Genomic DNA, 22,106 nt, shown 5'->3' with positions numbered 1-22,106 from the left:
TTTTAATCGCAACGTAATGAGAAAGAAAAAACGTTGTAAAAGTTGTAATTTCTGAAAAATTACATTGGGGAAAAAATATATGGGTATAAAGTCAAAATATTATGTGAATAAAGCCATGATATTACGAGAAAGTAATAAAGTAATAAAGTTGAAATTAAAAAAACAACAGCAGCAAAACGTCGAGATATTAAGAGAAAAAATAAAAGTTGTGAGGAAAAAATGCTGCAATTTTAAGAGAATAAACTCGTAATATAAGCAAAGATGTCATTCTATTAGCATAGTATTGAAATATTAAAAAACAATGTAGGTTATAATCAATGCTATATTCTCCGATACGGTAGGTGGCGGTATGTGCCTTTAAGTCATGGTTGCAGCCCGTCTTTAAACCAAAGAAGAAGAAAAAAAAAGCGGCTAACCAATCAGAAAACAGGGCTCCATATTGAACTGTTGTTTTTGATGTGAAAACGGTACCTTTTTCCACAGTTTCGCTTAATATTTGCCGTGATAGAACTTGACCACGTATACTGTGTATAACAGTAAGAATGAAACTAGCGGACATTAAGAAGCTAAAAGTAGCAGAACTCCGGTCCAGGCTTGAAAAAGCTGGGTTGGACCACAGGGGACTGAAGACCGAGCTGGTAGGCAGGCTGTGGTCGTCGCTGGATCACCGCCAAAACGCAGACGACGGAGCGACGATTTTAACAGTTTTGACGGAGGAGGCGGCTTCGTCTCCCCCTGTCGATCCAGACCAAACCGCCAGAAAGTATTCCGACTCCGCGACACAGACCGAAAGTGAAGTGCGGAGTCCTTTAACCGACTCTGTTCAGGATGACAACCAAGTCGAGAGGGGCGAACCGGAGCCACCACAAAATGACGACAGAGGTCGGGCTTTCTACGAGTTTAAAGAGGAGATACGATATAAAAGGTTAGGGGGAATAACTAACTTTAAAACTTAAAGTTACTGTGACTGTTTTAACCGTGTTTGGGATGCATTTTGCTTTAAATGAGCAACCGTGGAAGTCAACGTAAAGCGAGAGCAAGTGTCGTAAACGCGGAAGTCAGATTCTGAGGGCATTTTCCGCCAATTTGGTGTTTTGAACGAATATGACTGACATTTGCCAGATGAAATTCGTTTTAAAAACACTTTAGAACTATCTATGCTCTTAAAATTAGCCTAAAATGCCATAGAATCACACAAAAACCCAGAAGCAACTGTTGGTTGCCACAAATATTTCACTTAACATAAACTAATGCAATCCCTTCTGTAAAAGTGAAACACGTACACACGTCTTTCTCTTATTTATGCCTTCTAAAGATATACAAACGGGTAAAAAACAAAAAAAGAGGCAGCTAATTAATACATGTAATGGAACCTATTCTGCCTAGAAAATCTGCTATGAAAACACGTCCACAATCCTCCGCAACGAGGTTTTATGGTTTTATATCCATGCTATACATAGGTCACTTCCTGAATTAGTCCCAGGGCCACCCAGTGGCAACAGGAAATGGAATACACAAGCCCTCCGACGTACATGGATGTCCCTTTAAGGCGTATTATATCACACTTTTCTGAAGACGTCAGTGTTGTATTCTCTCCGTCAACCAGAGCCAAGCCACCACAAGCGCCCCCGGCGAGAGACGAGACACATCGGGTTGAAGTTGAAGTTGAAGACGCAGTCAGACTCGATTCACGTGAGCATTTCAACACTTCACGCATGTTTTTATGACATCAGTTAATTCAATACTCGTTTTGTTTTTTTAACTCAGATGACAGTCATCTTCATTTTGAGGTGGGGCCAGACGGCGCCTGCGGTCAGCCCCGCTTCTGGGACAGATTCCCCCTGCTGTGGTCAGGCTGCAGGCTCACCCACGGGGTGTCGCAAGGCAGCGTGGGCTTCGAGGCCAGACTGGATAGGAGGTTGATCGGCAGCAACGCGGCGGACGGCGTGGAAAGCGGCGAGTCCTACGGGATGCGAGTAGGCTGGTCCTTGGCCCAAACGTCACTGCTACTAGGTAAGATGTTAGTGTCAGATGTGCATTTGCACCATTGGTAGGATTGGTCCAACCCCCCCCCCCCCCTCCCGTCAGGAAAGTTGTTGTTTCATTTGTAAATAAAGGAAGTTATGGATCCCTGCTGTCAACAAACAATTTCATTGGCCCGCTATGAGTGATGTCACCGCCTTTGCAGTCCCCTTAACCATAATACCTGAAGTAATTACGCCGCCAATATTCGACCAACGTCCGCCATGATGGCTAGCTTATAAGTGTCATGTCTACGGGCGAAAAGATAGTTGTTTCATGTGATTTCTGAGTTTATTTAAAACAACTAAAGTGGATCATAGTTAGCAAATATTCATTCATTTTCCACAGCTTGTGCTGGAGCCTATCCCAGGTGTCTAATTATTAAATAAATACGTTAAAATGTGTAGTACAACCGGTTAAAAAGATAAAAGTGAGGCATCTTCTCCAAAAACAATCCTTTTCAGTAACGACAAGAGTGAGTGCTCTTCTCGCTACTAGTCTTTGACGTTTTTTTTCCCTCGCTCCGTGAAACACAAGCTAGCAACGGCAGAAATGAAGTTCGAAAAGCTTATAAACAAGCTGTGTTTGTTCTAAAACATTTCGTCCTTGTGAGTATCTGTGTAAAAAAACACTAAAAATAGCGAGCTTAAATGTTTCCGAATTCTGAATTTGAAAGTGTTTGTAGCTGCGACGTACGTAGCTGTTAGCTAGCTTTTGTTTTGGCTAGCTAATTGTGGTTAGCTTATTTAATGTACATTTATAGATAATAAGCTCATAAACAAGCTGCGTTTGTTCTAAAACATTTCGTCCTTGTGAGTATCTGTGTAAAAAAACACTAAAAATAGCGAGCTTAAATGTTTCCGAATTCTGAATTTGAAAGTGTTTGTAGCTGAGACGTACGTAGCTGTTAGCTAGCTTTTGTTTTGGCTAGCTACTTGTGGTTAGCTTATTTAATGTACATTTATAGATAATAATTGTATTCTCTGTGTGCTAGAATTACCGCACGCATACATTCACGACAAAGAAAGCAATAAAAGTAAGCCTTGTGTACGGAGTTTCCGTTATTTATTTCGCTGGCTGTCTAGCAGCATATAGTTACATGTTGTGTATTTGTATTTTACCTAATGTTGCCATTTTTATGCTTGAAAATGCTTAATTTGGTCCAAAAAATTGCTAAATTTTGTTAAATATGAATAGCTTTTGACAAATCATAGGTTCTTTGCTAATTTGTGCATTTTTGAAACACAGTGATAGAATGAGGGGCGGCTATCCATCATCTTTTATTTCTTTGCTTTTCCCCACTTGGCGTTTAGGTGAAGAGGCCGTTTCTTTTGCTTATGACGGACGAGCAAGAAAAGTGAGCGGCGGAGTGGAAGACGACTATGGAGAGACGTTTTCCCAGGGCGATATCATTGGCTGCTATGCTGTGAATGACTTTTTTTCCCCTTCTGAATCTTCGTTTCAAGTGAATTTGCACTAATCGTCAGCATTCCCACCCCCACACAGGCTTTCTCCGCAAATGGAAGCGTTCAGCTCTCCTTCCATAAAAACGGTCGCTTCATGGGCGTGGCTTTTTCCCTCGACGCATCAGTGCTTCAAGGCCGCGCCCTATACCCTCACGTCCTCTGCAAGAACTGTTCTGTCCACTTCTTGTTGGACCCCACGGCTCCTCCGTGGTACCGCGGCCCTCCCGGCTTCACCCCGCTGGCGGCGCTCCCTGCCGGGCTGAGGCTTCGCAACACATTGGGCCCAGAATCCATAGCGCAGTGTGAGGTGGGTTGTTATTTGAAGGCAAAGCCTCTTCCTATATCATTGGAGCTTCTACTGCGTCCACAGGTGGTGTTGATGGTGGGCCTACCGGCTTCTGGGAAGAGCCACTGGGCTAAAGCTCACATGCGCCGCCATCCAGAGAAACAATACAAGCTGCTGGGCACGGAGGAGCTCTTGGCTTGCATGATGGTCGGTACAAAAATCATCACGCTGCATCATCACCTCGTCCATAAATGTCAAATGTGTGTGGGCGGTGTTTTAGAGAGGAGGAGCCAGGGAGCGGCGGCTGCAGCAGGCCGCTCGGTGTCTGACTGAATTAATCCAAAGAGCCGCTCACACGCCAGGCAACTACATCCTGGACCAGGTAATGTTTCGCTTGGCAAGGTCTAGCCTTTCTGCTTTATGAGATTTAATTACAGCTGTCATTTTTGAGAAAACATTTAACTGAATTAGTTATTATTTTACCCTGTTTCCAATCTCTTCCAAAAGGTTTTACCTTTTAATAATTGTTCGGCTGATTTCACTTCTTTTTTTATTTACATTTATTTACCTTCTCATTAATTTTTATTTTTGTTTATTATATATATATATATTTTTCTTTGTATATTTTTGTATTATAAATAAAATTTATTCAAGGATAAGCAGTAGAAAATGAATGAATTGTAGAAATGTATTTGTTATTATATATTGTACTAGTATATTAATTCAGGAGTGTTCAAGGTCTAACCTTTCTGCTTTATGAGATTTAATTACAGCCGTCATTTTTGAGAAAACATTGAAATTAATTAGTTTATAATTGTTCAGCCGATTTCACTTCTTTTTTTTATACAAAACTTAGTATTTACATTTATTTACCTTCTCATTAATTTATATTTTTGTTTATTTAATATATATATTTTTTCTTTGTACAGTAAACCTCGGATATATCGGACTCGGATATATCGGAAATTCGCTCACAACGGACAGATAAAAAAGAACCAATTTTTCTGTAATGCATTTCCAATAAAAATTCATTGCATATATCGGATTTTTTATAACGGATTTCGCCTATTTCGGACAAAATCTCCAGTCCCGTTCCAATGCATTTCCATGAAATTTCCCTGGCATATATCGGATGGCCGCATCGTAGCGCTCCGATTCGCCGAATCGTGACAGGCCACTATACGACGTCATTTGCAGCGTTTGCAGCGTTGCCTGCGCGTCCAGGTACATTGGAAACATAGTCAAGGAAGTGCCTTTTTATAACGGATAAAATCCCATTTACGCATATACCGGATATAAATCCGATATATGCGTAAAACTGACATTTTCCGGTATACGCATATAACGGATTTTGCTTATATCGGACAAAACCAGTGGGAACAATTGAATCCGATATATCCGAGGTTTACTGTATATTTTTGTATTATAAATAAAATTTATTTAAGGATAAGCAGTAGAAAATGAATGAATGTATGAATGTAGAAATATATTTCTTATTATATATTGTTGTACTTTTGTGTTTTTTGGCACAAGAGGGTACAGAGGCGATGACCCACCAAATCATTTGACTTAAGGGCAATTTTTAAGCCGTCCACTAGGTGGCAGAAGTGCATTTGATACCAAGTACTGGTGCTCACTGCTGGGGGGGAAATGTTTCTTTCCTCCAGTGCAACATCCTCTTCTCCGCACAGCGTTACAAGCTGCAACTGTTCGCCGACTTCAGGCATCGCTCGGTGGTGGTTGTTTTTCCCTCAGCGGCCGAGTGGAAAAGACGCCTGTCGGAACATCAGAAGAGCGGGGAAAAGATCCCCGAGATCGCCCTGCTCAAACTCCAAGGTGGGTGACACGTTCCCAGCACGGATACAACGTAAAGGAAGAAATTCAAGTCCGTCCTTCGCTTGTGATGTCCAGTCAGCTGCAGTCTTCCGGAGCAGCACGGCCAACTTCCGGACGAGCTGCGGTACGCCGAGCTGCCTCAGGAAGCGGCGGGGCCGCTGCTGCAGGAGTACAAAGACCAGGCCCGACGGCTTTTGCCCCCTGTTCCAAAAACGGAGAAAAAGAAGAGGTACCCGCAGAAGAAAAGACCCCGCCCACATGGACCTCTGCCGCCTCATTGGATCAGGGGGAGTGGCTTAAAGGGTACATACGCTACATCATCATGTGGTATCACTTCCTGTCGGTGTAATGGCCAAGCATCCTGTTTTTTGTCTGTGTTATGAATATTTTTCTTTCAGGGTGGAACGACGCAAGGCCACATATGCAGACTTGGAGCCCACAGCCCAGATATGTGAGTATAGATTAGCTTAGCATCAGTTCACTATACTGTAATTGGTCTACCGTATTGATTATATCTTATCTTCCGTTTCAGTGGAACGCTGTCTATTATGACCAAGCCATGTGCTACAACAGCGGATATGAGAACTTCTGGTGAAGAAAAAAAAGTGCCCTGAGGTTGTATCGATTAATTATCAGGGAATTAAGACATCATGGCGATTAATCCAACAACATTAAAAATAGCTCAGATAAGCAATGATTTAAAACAGAGGTAGGGAACCTATGGCTCGGGAGCCAGGTAGGGCTCTTTTGATGACTGTATCTGGCTCTCGAGCATTTACCACAATAAAAATGTATGTTTGCTAACATTTTAAAGTAAACATCACAGAAATCACTGTTAAAAATATTCAAAATCAACAACTTTCTTATGCATTTTAATCCGTCCATCTATTTTCTACTGCAATACGGCCGACCATATCCATCTTTTTTGATGATATTTTCCAAATCAAACACCAAAACTTGATTATTACTGGGTAATGCGGTAGTGTACCTCGGTCATTAAGATGTCAACATGTAAACTTTCCTCCTTTAGTCAAATAGTCACCTAGCTAAAGCTGCAGAACCAAGCCTTCTGGCAAAGATGGCCAAAAGAATGAAATATACTGAGTACGGTGCAAAACCATGCAGCAGCAGAAGTTGCATTAATGGCAGCAAGTATTTGATTTATTATTAGACACTGCGCTGCTCACGAAAGTGTGCTGGCCACACCCCCTTGGCGTGGGGTAGTGTGCCTGGTCTACGTAATTAGAGCCCATTATATCTAAAACTGTTGGTCTTACATAAAAATGCACACATTTTATTGCATTCAATATTTAAAAAAAAATGTATATGGCTCTCACAGATATACATTTTATAATATCTGGCCTTCATGGCTCTCTTAGCCAAAAAGGTTCCCGACCCCTGATTTAAAAAAAGGTGAGATTAGCCGTACTATGCGGTTGAGCATCTCTGGTTGTATCTATGCAATCAAAGTGCTCAGTGTTGACTTCACAAACTGTCTAAAAGTGCAATTTTTTAAATATTTTTTATTGAAAATACTTTAATACATAAACTGTACAGTTTGGAATAACGAGTCGGCTTTCTAGCGCTCTTGACAGGAGTAATAAATCTCAGTCGTATTACAGCAGAGCTTGCCAATCCTTGCCTAATGTGACCTCCGAGCGCCGCTTTCTTCGCCTCTCGTTTCCGCGTCAGGCTTCACTCTTTGGTAAAGCAGCACCGCCCCTTTGGCGGAAGGACACAGCTCCGCCCACAGAGGGCTGCCCCTGTCCAGCCCCAACACCTCCTGTCGGGGGAATTTTTCTTTACGTTATCATTTTTCCGTTTGACGCGGGTCAACGTTTCTCACCACTTTGTCGAGGAAGACGATGTCGGTGGACTCGCTGGCCTCGGCTCCTCCTTTCCAGTACAGCGCTTTGACTTCAGCTGATGACAGTGAACAACTGAGGGACGCAAACGACAGCTTTAGGGGCGATGCACACGGGAACGTGTATGCCCTGAAAACTGAATCTGAAAACTTAGGCAATACTGAAACTTGCGTTTCTATTATTTCAATATTAATTCAATATATTATTATTATATAATTTAATTCAATATATCCACATTTGATATTTATTTGACCCTGTTTCCTCATGTTATATATATTATCTTGGCTTCACTGCTACCAGCCTGAATTTTACTCTGTATCAGATCAGACATAATCAGTACTATCCCACATCACTACTATAGGGGACTCAAGCTAGCAAGCTAACCAGTTAGCCTCAGCTTTAAACCTCACAAAGCCAAAAAACATACCACTTCCACACATAATGGGAGGACAACATTTTTTTTTTCTCACTCAAAATATATGGGACATGCCGTGGCTGACTTCATGCAGAGTTAAGGTAACGTCATGTAAGCTAATGTAATGATAATGGTTTAATTTCATTTGAACATGCATCAGATTACAATTGAGTGCATCCCATAATCAGTTCCCAGTTCCACATGTCCAAAAGGAGTAGGAAGAAGCAAAGCTTATTAAATCCTACCCCTCCATCTGGTACTTTTACAATCACTAACTTACATTTGTTCACTTCCTGCTTTCCATAATACAGTTTAAGGTTTTCTTTTTTTTTTTTAATAATGTATATAATAATATATAATGTGATATGACGATATGTCTCAATGCTAGTATGTCATTACTGCCACCTAGTGACCACAATACTGTATATCACTTGTAATTACATACAGTAAACCTCGGATATATCGGAAATTCGCTCACAACGGACAGATAAAAAAAAGAACCAATTTTTCTGTAATGCATTTCCAATAAAAATTCATTGCATATATCGGATTTTTTTTATAACGGATTTCGCCTATTTCGGACAAAATCTCCAGTCCCGTTCCAATGCATTTCCATTAAATTTCCCTGGCATATATCGGATGGCCGCATCGTGGCGCTCCCGATTGGCCGAATCGTGACAGGCCGCTATACGACGTCATTTGCAGCGTTTGCAGCGTTCAGGTACATCGGAAACATAGTCAAGGAAGTGCCTTTTTATAACGGATAAAATCCCATTTACGCATATACCGGATATAAATCCCATATATGCGTAAAACGGACATTTTCCGGTATACGCATATAACGGATTTCGCTTATATCGGACAAAACCAGTGGGAACAATTGAATCCGATATATCCGAGGTTTACTGTATTTTAGTATTATTCTCATTTCATTCTTATAATATTTTGACTTTATTGACAGAATATTCAATTTTTTTTCCTTTAAAAGTTTTGCAGAAATTCTCATCATATTCCGACTTAAAAAAAAACATATTTTTCTTTAATATTTCAACTTCATGCTACTAAAATTACATTATTTTTTCCTCCAAATGTAACTATTTTAGTAATTTCTGTAAAAACGCAAGGAAGTGATAATTTAACTACGATGCCTCAAGTGATGACCGTATGTATTTTTAGCAACACTGACCTAATTGACCTAATTTAGTCATGGGGGGGTGGGGCTACAATGTACATTAATATAAACCAACACGCTTATTAACGTGCCATTGTCAGCCATGTTTTTTTGTTCATTTTTGACTGAAAGCCTTTAAGCCGGGCCGTCTGCAGCTCCAAAATGGGAATACGCGACTTCCCAATCCCAAGAATTGTCAAAGCCAGACAAACCTGACGTAGAACTCTGCACTCGGTCTCCCGGCGCTGGTGTGATTCAGAGCGACGCCCATCAGCAGAGGCTCTCCGAGGGAGCTCAGAGGAACGTTCACCTGGAGATAACCTTATTTAGCAAACACGTTCACTTCTACTACTGACCAGTTAACGAGGGCCCACCTCGTCTCTAATCTCAGCACACACAGATAAGAAAAGCTCAGAGACGACAGCTTCGGGACTCTTCTCCAGCAGGTTCATGGTGATGGTCTCCTCACCCAGACTCTCACACACCAGCTGAGGATGACGAGAATAACGTTTAGGTAACACCGATGCATGAATCACGACCATAAAGTGATACCTTCGGTTCTGGGTGACCACCAGGAATGTCCAGCTTCTCGCCCGCCTCGGCGACTTTCTGACTGCGCCTGATCAACACCACCCGTTTGTCACCCGTGCACATGATGGCGCCCACGCCCAACGGTTGGGCCAGCAGGGCATCGCCGCCGCCAAAGTCCGCCTTACCGCGTCTACGGAGGTCTGCCACCGCCGAGGACCAGTTGGTCCCCAGGTAGTCCTTGTAGGAGGTGAGTCCGACTCTCAGCGTGAGCAGCGGCACGTCAAGCGTCTCCTTGTCTGTAGAGCCTCGGCGTGACTGACGGCAGCGCGAGAGCTCCGTGGCAGGCGAAGCCAAGCGGAAAGAGTGCAGTCTGAATTTGGCGCCGTTGAAAAGCCACGGCTCCTTGGACACCCGTGCCGCCCAGACCTCTGCGATGTGACGTTCGAGATCTGCGTCCGTCTGACGATTATACCTGTAAGTCCACATTTAAGCACCTCCCTCACATGTTGTAAATATGTTTAACACGCATAATCCCACCTTTCGGAGAGCTCCACACGCACTTGGGATTGACGCAGCCCTCGCCAGGTTTCACAGTGCAGCAGCAAGGACACTTCAGGGTCCATCCTTGGAGGTGTTCCTAATTACTAATACGGAAAATATGCAATGGTTGTTCATAAAGTCCAAAACATAAACACATTTATAGCTATTATATGCGTTATCACGCATTCTATGACATCATTTTACAATATGCTAAACTTTATTATCCAACGCCGGTAGCCTATCTGCTCCATAGAGGCCTGGAGTCTACCCGGTCAACAAAAACCAGTGACTGACCTGTAGCCAACGCGGTCTATATAACGGTTAGTAGCCTGCCTTGTCAACGAAGGCCTGAATCCAACCCATATAGTCTACCCGGTTGTCAAAGGCCAGGCGTAGGTATGAGATAAACACCCACACCACCTTCTTGTTTTGCCATGAGTTATTTCTTGAAGAGTGAATCTCCTGCCGACCCCAAATGGAGCCAAAAAAAGTTGCCTGGATAAAGACGCCGATAAATGTACAACACAACATAATGTATAAATGTATTCCTTTCATCCAAATTGTCCATAGGTATGAATGTGAGTGTGAATGGTTGTTTGTCTTATATGTGCCCTGTGATTGGCTGGGCCACCAGTCCAGGGTGTACACAGCTGGGATAGGCTCCAGCACCCCGCCTCATGAGGACGAAGCGGTATAGAAAATGAATGAATGAATGGCTTTATTTTTGCACGGAGGTAAATAATATGACATCAAACGCAACACAATTATGGACAAACTCCAACTTTTCAAATGTTAATTTCCGTAGCTTGCAAACAAAATGATATACAGTAAACGTATCGGAAATTCGCTCACAGTAACTTACATTTGTTCACTTCCTGCTTTCCATAATACAGTTTAAGGTTTTCTTTTTTTTTTTTAATAATGTATATAAATGTGATATGACTATATATCTCAATGCTAGTATGTCATTACTGCCACCTAGTGACCACAATACTGTATATCACTTGTAATTACATACAGTAAACCTCGGATATATCGGAAATTCGCTCACAACGGACAGATAAAAAAGAACCGATTTTTCTGTAATGCATTTCCAATAAAAATTCATTGCATATATCGGATTTTTTATAACGGATTTCGCCTATTTCGGACAAAATCTCCAGTCCCGTTCCAATGCATTTACATTAAATTTCCCTCGCATATATCGGATGGCCGCATCGTGGCGCTCCGATTCGCCGAATCGTGACAGGCCGCTATACGACGTCGTTTGCAGCGTTGCCTGCGCGTCCAGGTACATTGGAAACATAGTCAAGGAAGTGCCTTTTTATAACGGATAAAATCCCATTTACGCATATACCGGATATAAATCCCATATATGCGTAAAACGGACATTTTCCGGTATACGCATATAACGGATTTCACTTATATCGGACAAAACCAGTGGGAACAATTGAATCCGATATATCCGAGGTTTACTGTATTTTAGTATTATTCTCATTTCATTCTTATAATATTTTGACTTTATTGACAGAATATTCAAATTCTTTTCCTTTAAAAGTTTTGCAGAAATTCTCATCATATTCCGACTTAAAAAAAACCAGTGGGAACAATTGAATCCGATATATCCGAGGTTTACTGTATTTCGCTTACCTGTATGGAGTGTGTATCCTTGCTTTCTCTTCCGCAAGTGGCAACCTGGGTACAACCCAAAAAAAAAAAAAAAAACAGGAGAGAAGAAGTTAATATTTTTAGCAAAATAACTCCCCAAATTCATAGTTTGTGAACAAAAATGTAGTATAATCCACTTTTGCGTCGTTGGCTCAATTTCAATCCGGGGGACTGCATCCTACCAGGCCAGTAGCCTAACCCGGTCTACGGATGCCACACATTCTCAGGCTCCTAATCCAGCTGCCAATCAGCCCGGTGAATTCAGACCGTCTAACCGGCCTCGCACTTCCTGGTTGGGTCACATTGTCTCAAATTTACCCTGACGTCATGACAGAATCATATCAGCCTTCAATCACAACCGTAGATTAAAAAGTATAACTACAGTGAAGGCGAACAAGCTAAATTTACACTATAGAAGCAAAGTTATTTGTTTTTTATGGAAGTTTTACAGGAAAGAGAATCTCTCTGCAGATAAACCTAATACATTAAAGAGTAGTAGTATTAATAGTTCCTTTATTTATTACTTTTTCACCATATATATTACATATATGATGTAGTCTAACAATGTAGCATCCTGCACTGCATCAAGCTGGAGGGCATGTGAAATAATGAGGTGCAGGAAGCCAAAGAGGAGGAGAACATCCTCCATATTCATCAATCTTTGCAATCAATACAGAAGATTAAAACCACAAGAGCAGTAGTTTCATATGTATTCGTTTACGTTCTTTACTCGTACATATTATTTATAGTTGCTTTCCTGTATGTGCATTTCCTCAATTTCCACGAAAGACGGAAGCAAGACAAATGTAAACACAAGAACGTTCATAAATGCTAACACACATAATGACTATCTTGTTATGTTCATAATATGAAGTGTTAGTTCATTAAATACCGGCAGTAACATCACAATCAAACATTTCCACTTTGCGAATAATGTATGACATTTAAACGCCACTCTACTTACACAAATAAATCAATACAAACAAACGAATACTTGTTCATTCATCGATACTTACGCTCGATTCCGTGAGCTTTGCACCGTAATGTTGACTTTTTTTTAAAGGCTAGACGGAAGCGCGCAAAGAATGCTGGGATATGATGGACTACGAAGTTTGGTTGGGGTGCAGACTTTTTTCCTCAATGGAGAAAGAAGACACATTTGGGGGAGGCTTCGCGCAGCATGATGACGTCATGCGAACCGCCAAATGTACATTTTTAGGATGCATACCCCGGATTCAAACACACTGGTGTCTTTTCCCCCGAGGGTCCTCGTGCAAGTCCAGTTACAGGAAGCGACGTCATTGGTTGGCATCACACGTGACCTTAGAAATCTTAAATACGACGAGAAATATTATGTACGCATTTGTTAAGACATGTCGATTTATTGCAAATCAAATGACCAGTGTCCCAAAACATACACGTGCCAAGCATTTACGTCAATACACCGATTTTCAATACCGTTTTCTGTCATAATAAAGTATAATATGTACAATATGTATGTATAAGTCGTTTATTTTGAAGGTGTCGTATTTCTATTTCCGGTGTGAGAGTCGTGCATGGACGGAGTTAACTGCACTGAAATGTGTTATGAAACCCTGTCATTCTGGTATGTCAGTTTTCTGCTTTTTGTCCACAATGCCGCGATTAGTAAGGAGTTCACGCAAATTAATTTGATGTTTTTTTGCCGTTTATAACTCGTTGTTAGCAACTTGTTTGTTTAGATTGTTGCGGTGACAGGCGATGCTAACAGTGCTTGATGCTAACTCCGGCTAGCATTGTGTATGTTGTTGTATAATGTAGTGTTGTACAGCGTGTATCTATGCTGTAAGATAATTTTAGGGGGATTCTGCTGCCACGCAATGATAAAAGTCACTTTTAAACGCGGTACCATTCTTGTTTACATAGTTTGAACCTCCAGCTAATAACCATTTAGCCCACATTATGACACATAATGACTTTCCAATGTCAAAATGACGTTATTATTGCTTTGTCTCCCTTCTAAATAACAGTGTCACCCTTGTTATGGTGCTCAGACAAGTCAGGGTGCGGTGGTAGTATTTGTTGACATCAGCCATTGTACCCTTTTCATGCAACTAAAAGAAACAAGGTAACCAAAATGGCTTCTTCTTGGTAATACAGTTACACAGCTGTAATTGACACATGGGTAACACATGCCTTCTCTTCAAAGGAAGAGCTGCCGGGCATCTTATCACCATGCAGTTGGAGGCGCAGCTTCGTCTCTGCCAGAGTTGCCTGTGGTGCTGCAAGAGTGGACTGCGTCTGTTTTCCCACAACGTTGCACAAAGGTAACATCTATAAATATACTAGCGCTCCACCTGTTTGGTCAGCTACAAGATACAAAAGACAAAAAGGCACCTGACTGAGGCCGTCACAATCCTTTTTTACACGCTTTAACAATGTGACTTTTCCAGTTCCAAACCACAAACGATATTTAATCACATGAGGGCTGCACTTTTTAAGGACCTATTAAATAAATACAAAGGCAAAACAATTAGTTAAGTTAAAAAAAATGACGTGCTGGCTCAATCCGCAAGACTTTCATGCGTAGGAAAAACACATTTTGTAGCACGATAATTGTCTTACATATTAAGATAAGATAAAATAAACAATATAAACAACCTAATATTAACAATATCAACAGTTTTACCCACTTATATACAAATACAGTATGCATATAATATGAAACAAAATGAAATATATGACCAGTCTATACACTGAGATGCTGGTGAGTTAATATGAGGCATTATAGAAATACTTCACATAGAACTTAATATATTGCATTTAGAGCTTATTATTGCAGATAAATGATATTATTGTCAAGAATACTTTGAGACCATTTTTTCATTAATGTAATGAATATGGCACAATGTATGTAATTTGTGGTAAGTAATAATATATCAACTGCTTGGCTGTGTTTTTTTTTTTTTGTTTCATGGCAGAAAAGCTGCAAACCACTACGACCTCCTGGGAGTCAAATGTGATGCCACCTTGGATGAAATCAAAAATGCATTTTTTCACAAATCCAAAAAGGTAATCATCGGGTGTAATAATACAATATCAGACCGCACGAGCCTTTCTCACACCCCGAGCAGAGATGTATGTTAGAGATACCCCGATCAGCGTTAGACTGGACTGACCCGTTCCATCGTGTGCCCCCGCAGCTACACCCAGATAGTGACCCGTCAAACCCAGCCCTGCACAGCCAGTTTGTGCAGCTGAACGAGGCCTACCGTGTGCTGAGCAAGGAGACCAGCAGGAAGGAGTACGACTTCAAAATCAGACACCCCTACAGAGGAGGAGGAGGAGGAGGAGGCCGGGCCTTCCGATCAGCATCCAGTCAGGGAACCAGGTGATGATTTGAAGGCCTTTGATTGCAGAAGAATAGCAATTGATTCTATGTAGCGTATGTAAATATGGACGCATTAATTTAGCCATCATAGCCCTTCCCCCAAAATTAGAAATTAAATGTATAAAAAGCAGTGAGTGATGAGTAGCTCTACCATTCTTCTCCATGAGGTGAAAGATGGTTTTGGACATGCTTGATCCACATCTTCTCAAGAGGCTGGTGGGAATGTTGCTGCCGGCACAAGAAGATGCCTTCACTGTCTGGAACTCGTGTCCATTTTTGTGAATCCATCCCCAAAATGTTCCTCATTGGATGTAGATTTGAGGAAGAAGCAGCATGGTCCGAAAGTGTCTGGTTATTCCTATGGAAAAAGTTCTTGACCACACAGACCAGGGCCTTCAGTCACGAGCAACATCTCCACATACCCGGCTGCTGTTTGACCCCTCTGCACCACCTGAAGCTCCACTGTTCCATTGAAGGATCATAATGATGGAGAACATCTCAGGTGGGACCTCCTTGTGGTAGCCATCAGGACCGTCAAGGGAGAAGACAACCTTCCACCTTTCGATGTCCCATTTTTGGTGCTCTCCTGCTAATTCCAACCCCCCATTTTAGACCCGGCACTGGTAGCGCCCTTCATCGGGGCCCCAGGATGGTCCAAAAATGTCAGCTTGTTCCTCTGGAAGAAGTCATTGGTGAAGAGCCAGTCATGGCCACACAGACCCAGGGCCTTCAGTCACGAGCAACATCTCCACATAGCCGACTGCCGTTGTGTCGTCTACATCGTGATGATGTAGAACATCTCAGGTGGGATAGGACCTTGTTGTCTTGCTAGTAACGCAGGAAGCCATCAGGACCGTCAATGGAGAAGACAACCTTCTTCCCACCTTTCACTATGCCATGTTTGGTGCTCTCCTACTTATTCCAACCCCCCATTTTAGACCCGGCACTGGTAGCGCCCTTCATCGGGGCCCCAGGATGGTCCAAAAGTGTCAGCTTGTTCCTCTGGAAGAAGTCCTCGGTGAAGAGCCAGTCATGACCACACAGACCCAGGGCCTTCAGTCACGAGCAACATCTCCACATACCCGGCTGCCGTTTGACCCCCCTCTGCACCATCTGAAGCTCCACTGTTCCATTGAAGGATCGTGATGATGTAGAACATCTCAATTGGGATGGGACCTTGTTGTCTTGCTAGTAACGCAGGAAGTCATCAGGACCGTCAATGGAGAAGACAACCTTCTTCCACCTTTCACTATGCCATATTTGGTGCTCTCCTGCTAATTCCAACCCCCCATTTTAGACCCGGCACTGGTAGCGCCCTTCATCGGGGCCCCAGGATGGTCCAAAAGTGTCAGCTTGTTCCTCTGGAAGAAGTCATTGGTGAAGAGCCAGTCATAACCACACAAACCCAGGGCCTTCAGTCACGAGCAACATCTCCACATACCCGGCTCCCGTTTGACCCCCCCTCTGCACCACCTGAAGCTCCACTGTTCCATTGAAGGATCGTGATGATGTAGAACATCTCAATTGGGATGGGACCTTGTTGTCTTGCTAGTAACGCAGGAAGCCATCAGGACCGTCAATGGAGAAGACAACCTTCTTCTACCTTTCACTATGCCATGTTTGGTGCTCTCCTGCTAATTCCAAAACCCAATTTTGAAGGCCGCTCGGCTCCACTAACAACCTTCATCTGGGCCCGAGGATGGTCCCGTGTTTTGACGGACAGCCAAAGGGATCCTCCGACTTTTTTCTTTTTTGCATTTTGATGCTCCGCTTAAAGGAAAAGTGCACTTTTAAAAAGACAAAAACACATATTTTTTTCTGTGCATTCTAAAGATATAAAAAGAGCTAAAAAAAAAAAAAAAAGAGGCGTCTAAATAATGCATGTAATGGGACACATCTATTCCACAGAGAAAACCTGCTCCAAAAACCCGGTAGCATTGATTTTTTTAACAATATTAATAACAATATCGCTGTAACTCGGTTCATATGCAGCTCACATGATGTACATTCACCCCCCCCATCCCTCCCCCTCACCAGCAGCACGGCGGCGGAGGACAACATGCGCTACTGGGAGCAAGTGTACCAGTCTCACAGCCAGGAGATGTCGGCAGAGGAGAGGGAGCGGCAGCGGAGGAGGAACTTCCGCCTGATGGGCTACTGCCTGCTCACCATGGTGCTCAGCGTCGGCGTGCACTTCGTCTTCTTCAGGTGGACTTTCCTGCGGTATTTTATTCACCGCTTTTGGACCACTTTGGAGGAATTTATGACACCATAGAATGAAATGAAAAGTGGACTTTTTCTTTTTTTTGTATTTTTTTTTTTATTCAAACAATCTTTAAGGTTTGTTGCTTCATGCAATAAGAACACATTTCATTTAAATAAGTAAATTAGATTGACACTTTACGACAGGGGTGGGCAAACTTTTTGACTCGCGGGCCGCATTGATATAACAAAATTTTTTGGGGAGGGGGGGGGGGGGGGGCAGAATATATATTAGACACGTAACAGTCCACCTGGTATTATTGTATCTGTAAAATTGTCATGCAATCTGCTATTATTATTTATTATTTTATATTTATATTTAAATATTTTAAAAATAATAAAATATTATAATAATTAAAATAAAATTACAATAATAATTATTATATTATTATTATGTAAAATATGCAAATATAACAATATTATTATATATAATTAATATAATAATTACCACTAATATAATAAATATAATAATCATAATAGTTATAATAATAATATAATAATTATTATTTTAATTGTTATTATTATTATGTGCTTGTGTCTCTTTTTTTCAGGAGCACTTTGTAAACAACAGACCATGTCAAACAACCAAATTGATACAACCATCAAAAGGTTGGCTCAGGCCATGATGCCAGCTTGTATGTTGACTTTAAATTAAATACTTTGGAAAGATTGGGCGGGCCGTATTCAAACACTTGGTGGGCCGGATGTGGCCCCCGGGCCGTAGTTTGCCCACCCCTGCTTTACGACCTCTAAATTAGTGCTTCCGTTTGTGGCGGGTGAGTTAATGATCCACCAGATCCAGCAGAGGGCGCTGTGGTGACAAAAAGCAGCAGTCATCCATGTGTAGTGTACTTTTCTGCCCCCTTCAGGCCTGACGTGGAACAGCGTAGCTTGGCACCAAATTATTATTATTTTTTCAATCAAACAGCTTTGGAAGTAGAATGCAGCCATCCTCGCTGCCTGGTCTATCGACATCTTAGCACGGATGGCTGTGATTGGTTGAAGTTCTCCTTGGAGGAGTGTGTGTCACTTGTCATGTGTTCTTCTGCTCGCAGAAAGCTGGAAGAGGTCCACACGAGCTACATGGACGAAAAGGATCGTGTCATCGCCGAAATATACAACGAGTCCAAAGAGAGGGCCAGGTGGGTGGGGCACTCTTTGTGTGTTACTACGATAAAGTCATCCCTCCATTATCACGGTTAATTGGTTCCAGACCCGACCATGATAAGTGAATTCACATTATTGCGTAACAGCTTATGTTTGCATCATTTATTCATTCATTTTCTATAATTTATCCTCACGAGGGTCGAGGGCGTGCTGGAGCCTATCCCAGCTGTCTTTGGGGGAGGGGCGGGGTCCACCCTGGACTGGTGGCCAGCCAATCACAGGCCACATATAGACAAACAACCATTCACACTCACATTCATACCTATGGACAATTAACCTAGCATATTTTCATTCATTCATTTTCTACCGCTTTTCCTCACGAGGGTCGCGGGGGGTGCTGGAGCCTATCCCAGCTGTCTTCGGGCGTAAGGCGGGGTACACCCGAGACTGGTCGCCAGCCAATCACAGGGCACATATAGACAAACAACCATTCACACTCACATTCATACCTATGGACAATTTGGAGTTGGCTAATTAACCTAGCATGTTTTTGGAATGTGGGAGGAAACCGGAGTACCCGGAGAAAACCCACGCATGCACGGGGAGAACATGCAAACTCCACACAGAGATGCCCGAGGGTGGAATTGAACCCCGGTCTCCTAGCTGTGAGGTCTGTGCGCTAACCACTAGACCACCGTGCCGCCCTATCTCAGAATTATGACTTTTAATTTCTTTTAGACTTTTTTTCTCCCTCATAATTGTGACTTTTTATCTCCTAATTTTGACATTTTATTTAATAATTTTGAGTTTTTATCTCAGATTTTGGACTTTTTTTGATCTCATAATTTATTCTAATAATTGACATTTTATCTCATAATTTCAACTTCATAAATATGACTCTCTAACTAAAAGAAAACTTGTCTCCTAATGTAGTGATTTTATTATTGTGCCTGTTGTGAGGTCATTAAATCTGCAATAAAGGTCTGTTGTTCTGGCCATCAAGTCTGCTGCTCACGTCTCACCCAACAATTAGTGACACCTAGCGGCCGACGTAGAGTACTACACTCTAATGGTAATGCTTACTGTATATTTGCAATTGAGTTAATGTAGCCATTTTTATGCTTTAATGTAAATAATTAAATGTTTAATTTAGGCTTAATTGGCTTTTTGCCTGATCGTAAACAGTAGTCTGCAACAAAACAGCATTATTTATGAATGAATCCGTGTTTTTGAGTCAAATCCCTCGAATGTTGCGGACTTGAGACTTGGACTTGTCCCCTTTTTTGCTCCTGACTCGTTTCTGTCTTTACAGGGTCAACGGTTTTAAGAAGCAGACAGAAATCCTCCGACAGAAACATGCCGAGTTTTTGGAGAAATACAAAATCCCCAGCACTCGAGAGAAGTAGGAGATTATGAAAGGTGTTTGGAAGCAGAGACACACACACACACACAAAAACATACTGTACATACATACTGTACATACATGATGTACATTCTGCTCTCATACACAACTGGACTGGAGGAACGTGTAGAACGTTTTTGAAATGCCTTGAATGAAGAATTAAGGATGATGGAAAAAAAAATGTGCATCATTAAAATCCTTATGTCTTGATTGTAGTACATAGTAGTACATAGTACAGTATACATACCTGATTTTTATTTTTCTCCAATTGTATTAGAATGTAAATACCAATACTAAATCAGAATTAGTGTATGTCGCCAAAATGTCGCCACGTGACACTCAGCATCTTTTTCATATTTTCATATCGCATAATTATAACCTTCCTATCTCAGAATTATTAGCATTTATTTCATTGAATATATTAGTTTATTATCACTGTGTTGTTGTATCACATCATTTTGATGTCTTATATAATAATGAAGGGCGGCACGGTGGTCTAGTGGTTAGCGCGCAGACCTCACAGCTAGGAGACCAGGGTTCAATTCCACCCTCGGGCATCTCTGTGTGGAGTTTGCATGTTCTCCCCGTGCATGCGTGGGTTTTCTCCGGGTATTCCGGTTTCCTCCCACATTCCAAAAACATGCTAGGTTAATTAGCAAACTCCAAATTGTCCATAGGTATGAATGTGAGTGTGAATGGTTGTTTGTCTATATGTGCCCTGTGATTGGCTGGCCACCAGTCCAGGGTGTACCCCGCCTCTCGCCCGAAGACAGCTGGGATAGGCTCCAGCACCCCATGTGACCCTCGTGAGGAAAAAGCGGTAGAAAATGAATGAATGAATATAATAATGACTTATATTGTCTTATTATTTCAACCATTATCTCATAATTATGACTTATAATTTTGACTTATCTCATAGTTATGACCTTTTATGTCATAATTTCGGCTTTAGTCGTCATTTCACAAGAAAGATTGTATTGCTTTCTTTCTTCCGATGCCACAAATGTGATCCCTTTTGCGTTTTATCGCAATGACACACCGGCACAATGGCTCCTTTCTATCCAGATGAGCCAACCCCGGTGTGACATCATGCCGAGGAAAGACGGTCTATTGATTTTTTCGGGAATTAGCTCCCTAAAGTGGCGTGTGAAGCACGCTTAAGTTCATCAAACGTTTTCTTCTTCTTCTTCTTCTTCTTCTTGTGTCGGCCCCCCTGCGCTACCAGATAAGGTTTCCCCTCCTCCTGACACCCCCATGTGGTCCGTCATAACCCAAACACGCCACCATGAAAGCGACTCCAGTCACACACACACACACACACACACGATTTAATTGACCTTCACAGACACTGAAGGTTGTCCAGTCACGTTCACATTCCTCACAAGCCATCATGTGGAGAAAAAAAAAACCATCGATGAAGATCATCAGATGTTTGTTATTGACTTGGTTTCTTTCAGTTAAGATGGCGACATTTTATATTTTTTAGCATAAAAAGATAACCCACACAGGATGTAATAATAACAATTGTAAATGTTTATTCTAAGGGGAAAGCTTCGATGACTTTATGCAGCCAAGGTTTGTCCACTTGCTCTTTGCTGACCTCAAGCGGCCTCTAACGTAATTACACCTTTCATATACAATCACCAGGTGCTTCAATTGGAGCTGGACTTTGGGGATATTTATTAAATTATTTCAGATATTTTGGAGTTTAGGCTGCACGGTGGTAGAGTGGTTAGCGTGCAGGCCTCACAGCTAGGAGACCCAAGTTCAATTCCCACCATCTCTGTGTGGAGTTTCCATGTTCTCCCCGTGCACGCGTGGGTTTTCTCCGGGTACTCCGGTTTCCTCCCCCATTCCAAAAACATGCTAGGTTAATTAGCCAACTCCAAATTGTCCATAGGTATGAATGTGAGTGTGAATGGTTGTTTGTCTGTATGTGCCCTGGGATTGGCTGACTCAAACCACAGTCATAAAAAAATCATGGCCATCCAGTCAACGTTTCCAGAAAGATGAAAATTCGAGTTTGGCGTGCAGAAAACATGGAAATGATGAATAAAAGGTAGATTTGATGACTTTATTCACATAATAAACATAATTTTCTTGCCATAATGTAACTTTTTCCCTAACCTCATTTTATTATTGTTTTTCATAATATTATGACTTAA

General features: G+C 41.8%; 3 protein-coding genes across 5 annotated transcripts; 2 read left to right on the top strand and 1 right to left on the bottom strand.

The window, feature by feature from the left end:
• Window positions 1-422: 422 nt before the first annotated feature.
• Window positions 423-8,531, top strand: si:ch211-107m4.1 (heterogeneous nuclear ribonucleoprotein U-like protein 2). Its single transcript, XM_058060039.1, has 10 exons — window positions 423-925; window positions 1,607-1,692; window positions 1,768-2,013; window positions 3,336-3,448; window positions 3,529-3,981; window positions 4,055-4,156; window positions 5,442-5,610; window positions 5,686-5,913; window positions 6,009-6,061; window positions 6,143-8,531. The coding sequence occupies exons 1-10, from the start codon at window positions 543-545 to the stop codon at window positions 6,203-6,205; spliced, it is 1,896 nt and encodes a 631-aa protein (XP_057916022.1). The 5' UTR covers window positions 423-542; the 3' UTR covers window positions 6,206-8,531.
• nudt22 (nudix (nucleoside diphosphate linked moiety X)-type motif 22) lies at window positions 7,119-13,034 on the bottom strand. Its single transcript, XM_058060085.1, has 8 exons — window positions 12,817-13,034; window positions 11,783-11,827; window positions 10,130-10,236; window positions 9,614-10,064; window positions 9,436-9,549; window positions 9,274-9,371; window positions 7,457-7,550; window positions 7,119-7,393 (listed from the first exon to the last, which is right to left on the bottom strand). Exons 3-8 carry the CDS (start codon window positions 10,213-10,215, stop codon window positions 7,253-7,255), a joined length of 984 nt encoding a protein of 327 aa, XP_057916068.1. The 5' UTR covers window positions 10,216-10,236; window positions 11,783-11,827; window positions 12,817-13,034; the 3' UTR covers window positions 7,119-7,252.
• dnajc4 (DnaJ (Hsp40) homolog, subfamily C, member 4) lies at window positions 9,671-20,000 on the top strand. 3 transcript variants are annotated; one of them, XM_058060125.1, is made up of 9 exons: window positions 9,671-9,823; window positions 9,895-10,066; window positions 13,810-13,907; window positions 13,989-14,106; window positions 14,761-14,851; window positions 14,983-15,170; window positions 17,208-17,378; window positions 18,488-18,574; window positions 19,852-20,000. In XM_058060125.1, the coding sequence occupies exons 4-9, from the start codon at window positions 14,015-14,017 to the stop codon at window positions 19,943-19,945; spliced, it is 723 nt and encodes a 240-aa protein (XP_057916108.1). In that variant the 5' UTR covers window positions 9,671-9,823; window positions 9,895-10,066; window positions 13,810-13,907; window positions 13,989-14,014; the 3' UTR covers window positions 19,946-20,000. The 3 variants fall into 3 exon arrangements, with proteins under 3 accessions (XP_057916108.1, XP_057916118.1, XP_057916100.1); XM_058060135.1 differs by lacking the exons at window positions 9,671-9,823; window positions 9,895-10,066 and adding an exon at window positions 13,339-13,406 and having other exon boundaries at window positions 17,211-17,378; XM_058060117.1 differs by lacking the exons at window positions 9,671-9,823; window positions 9,895-10,066 and adding an exon at window positions 13,339-13,406.
• The last annotated feature ends 2,106 nt before the right edge of the window (window positions 20,001-22,106 follow it).

The sequence above is a fragment of the Doryrhamphus excisus genome, chromosome 2, assembly GCF_030265055.1.
Source record: "Doryrhamphus excisus isolate RoL2022-K1 chromosome 2, RoL_Dexc_1.0, whole genome shotgun sequence".
Taxonomy (NCBI): domain Eukaryota; kingdom Metazoa; phylum Chordata; class Actinopteri; order Syngnathiformes; family Syngnathidae; genus Doryrhamphus; species Doryrhamphus excisus.
Note: the sequence above shows the minus strand (reverse complement) of the source record. Positions and strands in the feature narration are given on the sequence as shown.

What these genes read in the sequence shown, in the direction of transcription:
- si:ch211-107m4.1 (XM_058060039.1), top strand. Translation starts at nt 543, where the DNA reads ATGAAACTAGCGGACATTAAGAAGCTAAAAGTAGCAGAACTCCGGTCC. An exon ending in CAGGGGGAGTGGCTTAAAGG is followed by an intron (nt 5,914 to 6,008) that starts GTACATACGCTA and finishes TTTTTCTTTCAG; the next exon opens with GGTGGAACGACGCAAGGCCA. An exon ending in GGAGCCCACAGCCCAGATAT is followed by an intron (nt 6,062 to 6,142) that starts GTGAGTATAGAT and finishes CTTCCGTTTCAG; the next exon opens with TGGAACGCTGTCTATTATGA.
- nudt22 (XM_058060085.1), bottom strand. Translation starts at nt 10,215, where the DNA reads ATGGACCCTGAAGTGTCCTTGCTGCTGCACTGTGAAACCTGGCGAGGG. An exon ending in CGTGTGGAGCTCTCCGAAAG is followed by an intron (nt 10,065 to 10,129) that starts GTGGGATTATGC and finishes GTGGACTTACAG; the next exon opens with GTATAATCGTCAGACGGACG. An exon ending in AGTGCAGAGTTCTACGTCAG is followed by an intron (nt 7,551 to 9,273) that starts GTTTGTCTGGCT and finishes TGCGTCCCTCAG; the next exon opens with TTGTTCACTGTCATCAGCTG.
- dnajc4 (XM_058060125.1), top strand. Translation starts at nt 14,015, where the DNA reads ATGCAGTTGGAGGCGCAGCTTCGTCTCTGCCAGAGTTGCCTGTGGTGC. An exon ending in TTTTTCACAAATCCAAAAAG is followed by an intron (nt 14,852 to 14,982) that starts GTAATCATCGGG and finishes GTGCCCCCGCAG; the next exon opens with CTACACCCAGATAGTGACCC. An exon ending in GAGTCCAAAGAGAGGGCCAG is followed by an intron (nt 18,575 to 19,851) that starts GTGGGTGGGGCA and finishes CTGTCTTTACAG; the next exon opens with GGTCAACGGTTTTAAGAAGC.